Source organism: Merops nubicus, unplaced genomic scaffold, assembly GCF_000691845.1.
Source record: "Merops nubicus isolate BGI_N331 unplaced genomic scaffold, ASM69184v1 scaffold38075, whole genome shotgun sequence".
Classification (NCBI taxonomy): domain Eukaryota; kingdom Metazoa; phylum Chordata; class Aves; order Coraciiformes; family Meropidae; genus Merops; species Merops nubicus.
This window is the reverse complement of record NW_008608259.1, coordinates 235-1,182: the sequence shown is the minus strand read 5'-3', so window position 1 is coordinate 1,182 and position 948 is coordinate 235. Positions and strand designations below refer to the sequence as shown.

The window sequence follows — 948 nt, the reverse complement described above, 5'->3', positions numbered from 1 at the left end:
CGCTTCCACTCGTCCCGCGTCAGCACGTAGCCCACCACCAGCCCGAAGGCCACCAGCAGCACCCCCAGGGTGTTGGCCAGGATGCCCTCAGGCACAAAGTACCTGTAGGAGTCGCTGCGGGATTGGAGAGGGATGCTCAAGCCTTGGAGTGTGGGTGTCCTGGCCCTACCCTGGCTGGGACCCCATCCTCATCCTCATCCTCATCCTCATCCATCTTCATCCTCCAGGCACATAGCCTGGGAAAGGTCCCTTTGCCCCATGTCACAGCAAGAGGGGAGTGCCCAGTAGCTGCTCGCTCTGGGGAGGGACACTCTTGGTGACAGCAGAGAAACTGAGGCCACAGCCCTATATGGGGCTACAGGCAGCCCAGCACCTCCCCTGCCAGATGTGCCCCTCCAGCCAGAGGAAGGTGGCTTCTGGGGGGTCCCATCGCCATGTCCCTGCAGTGCTGGGGCTGGAGGGGACCCCGATGGGCAGTGGGGACATCGCCGTGTCCTCCAGCTGCGAGGGCAGAGGCCTCGGGGACAGCAGTGTCCTGGGGAGGGGGGTCTGCAAACACCAGGCTGCAGAGAGGCGAGAGTGGTGGCTCATCCCCGTCCCAAAGAAAGCTGCTGCAGGATCCAGCCATTGTGAAACAGCATCTGGGAAGTGACTCAGCAGCAGCAGAAAAACTAAAGGCCTTGGGGGAGATTTAATAGCCACGGAGCCGCAGCCTGAGCAGGAGCCAGACTGGGGCAGCAGCACTTTGCTGGGGCCAGGGGCACCTGGGGAGCTACCGGCCCCCACAGCTTGGTGACCCACCTGATGTTGAAGAGGAGCATCTCGGTGATGCCCAGCAGGCAGGCAGCGATGGAGAGGGCGAAGAGGGCGATGCCAGAGAAGACGTGCTGGGGTTTGTACCGGCTGCGCAGCGTGAAGGAGGCCCCGGGGAACAGGAAGAACCCGCAG

General features: G+C 63.1%; 1 protein-coding gene across 1 annotated transcript in view; it reads right to left on the bottom strand.

The window, feature by feature from the left end:
- Nucleotides 1–3: 3 nt before the first annotated feature.
- LOC103772874 (cytochrome b561) overlaps nt 4–948 on the bottom strand; it is a gene marked incomplete at both ends in the record, with an annotated part of 1,168 nt that continues 223 nt past the window's right edge. Inside the window, 2 exons of the mRNA XM_008940218.1 lie at nt 4–114; nt 802–948. Coding sequence (XP_008938466.1) covers nt 4–114; nt 802–948 — 258 coding nt within the window. The remainder of the gene's footprint in view (nt 115–801) is intronic.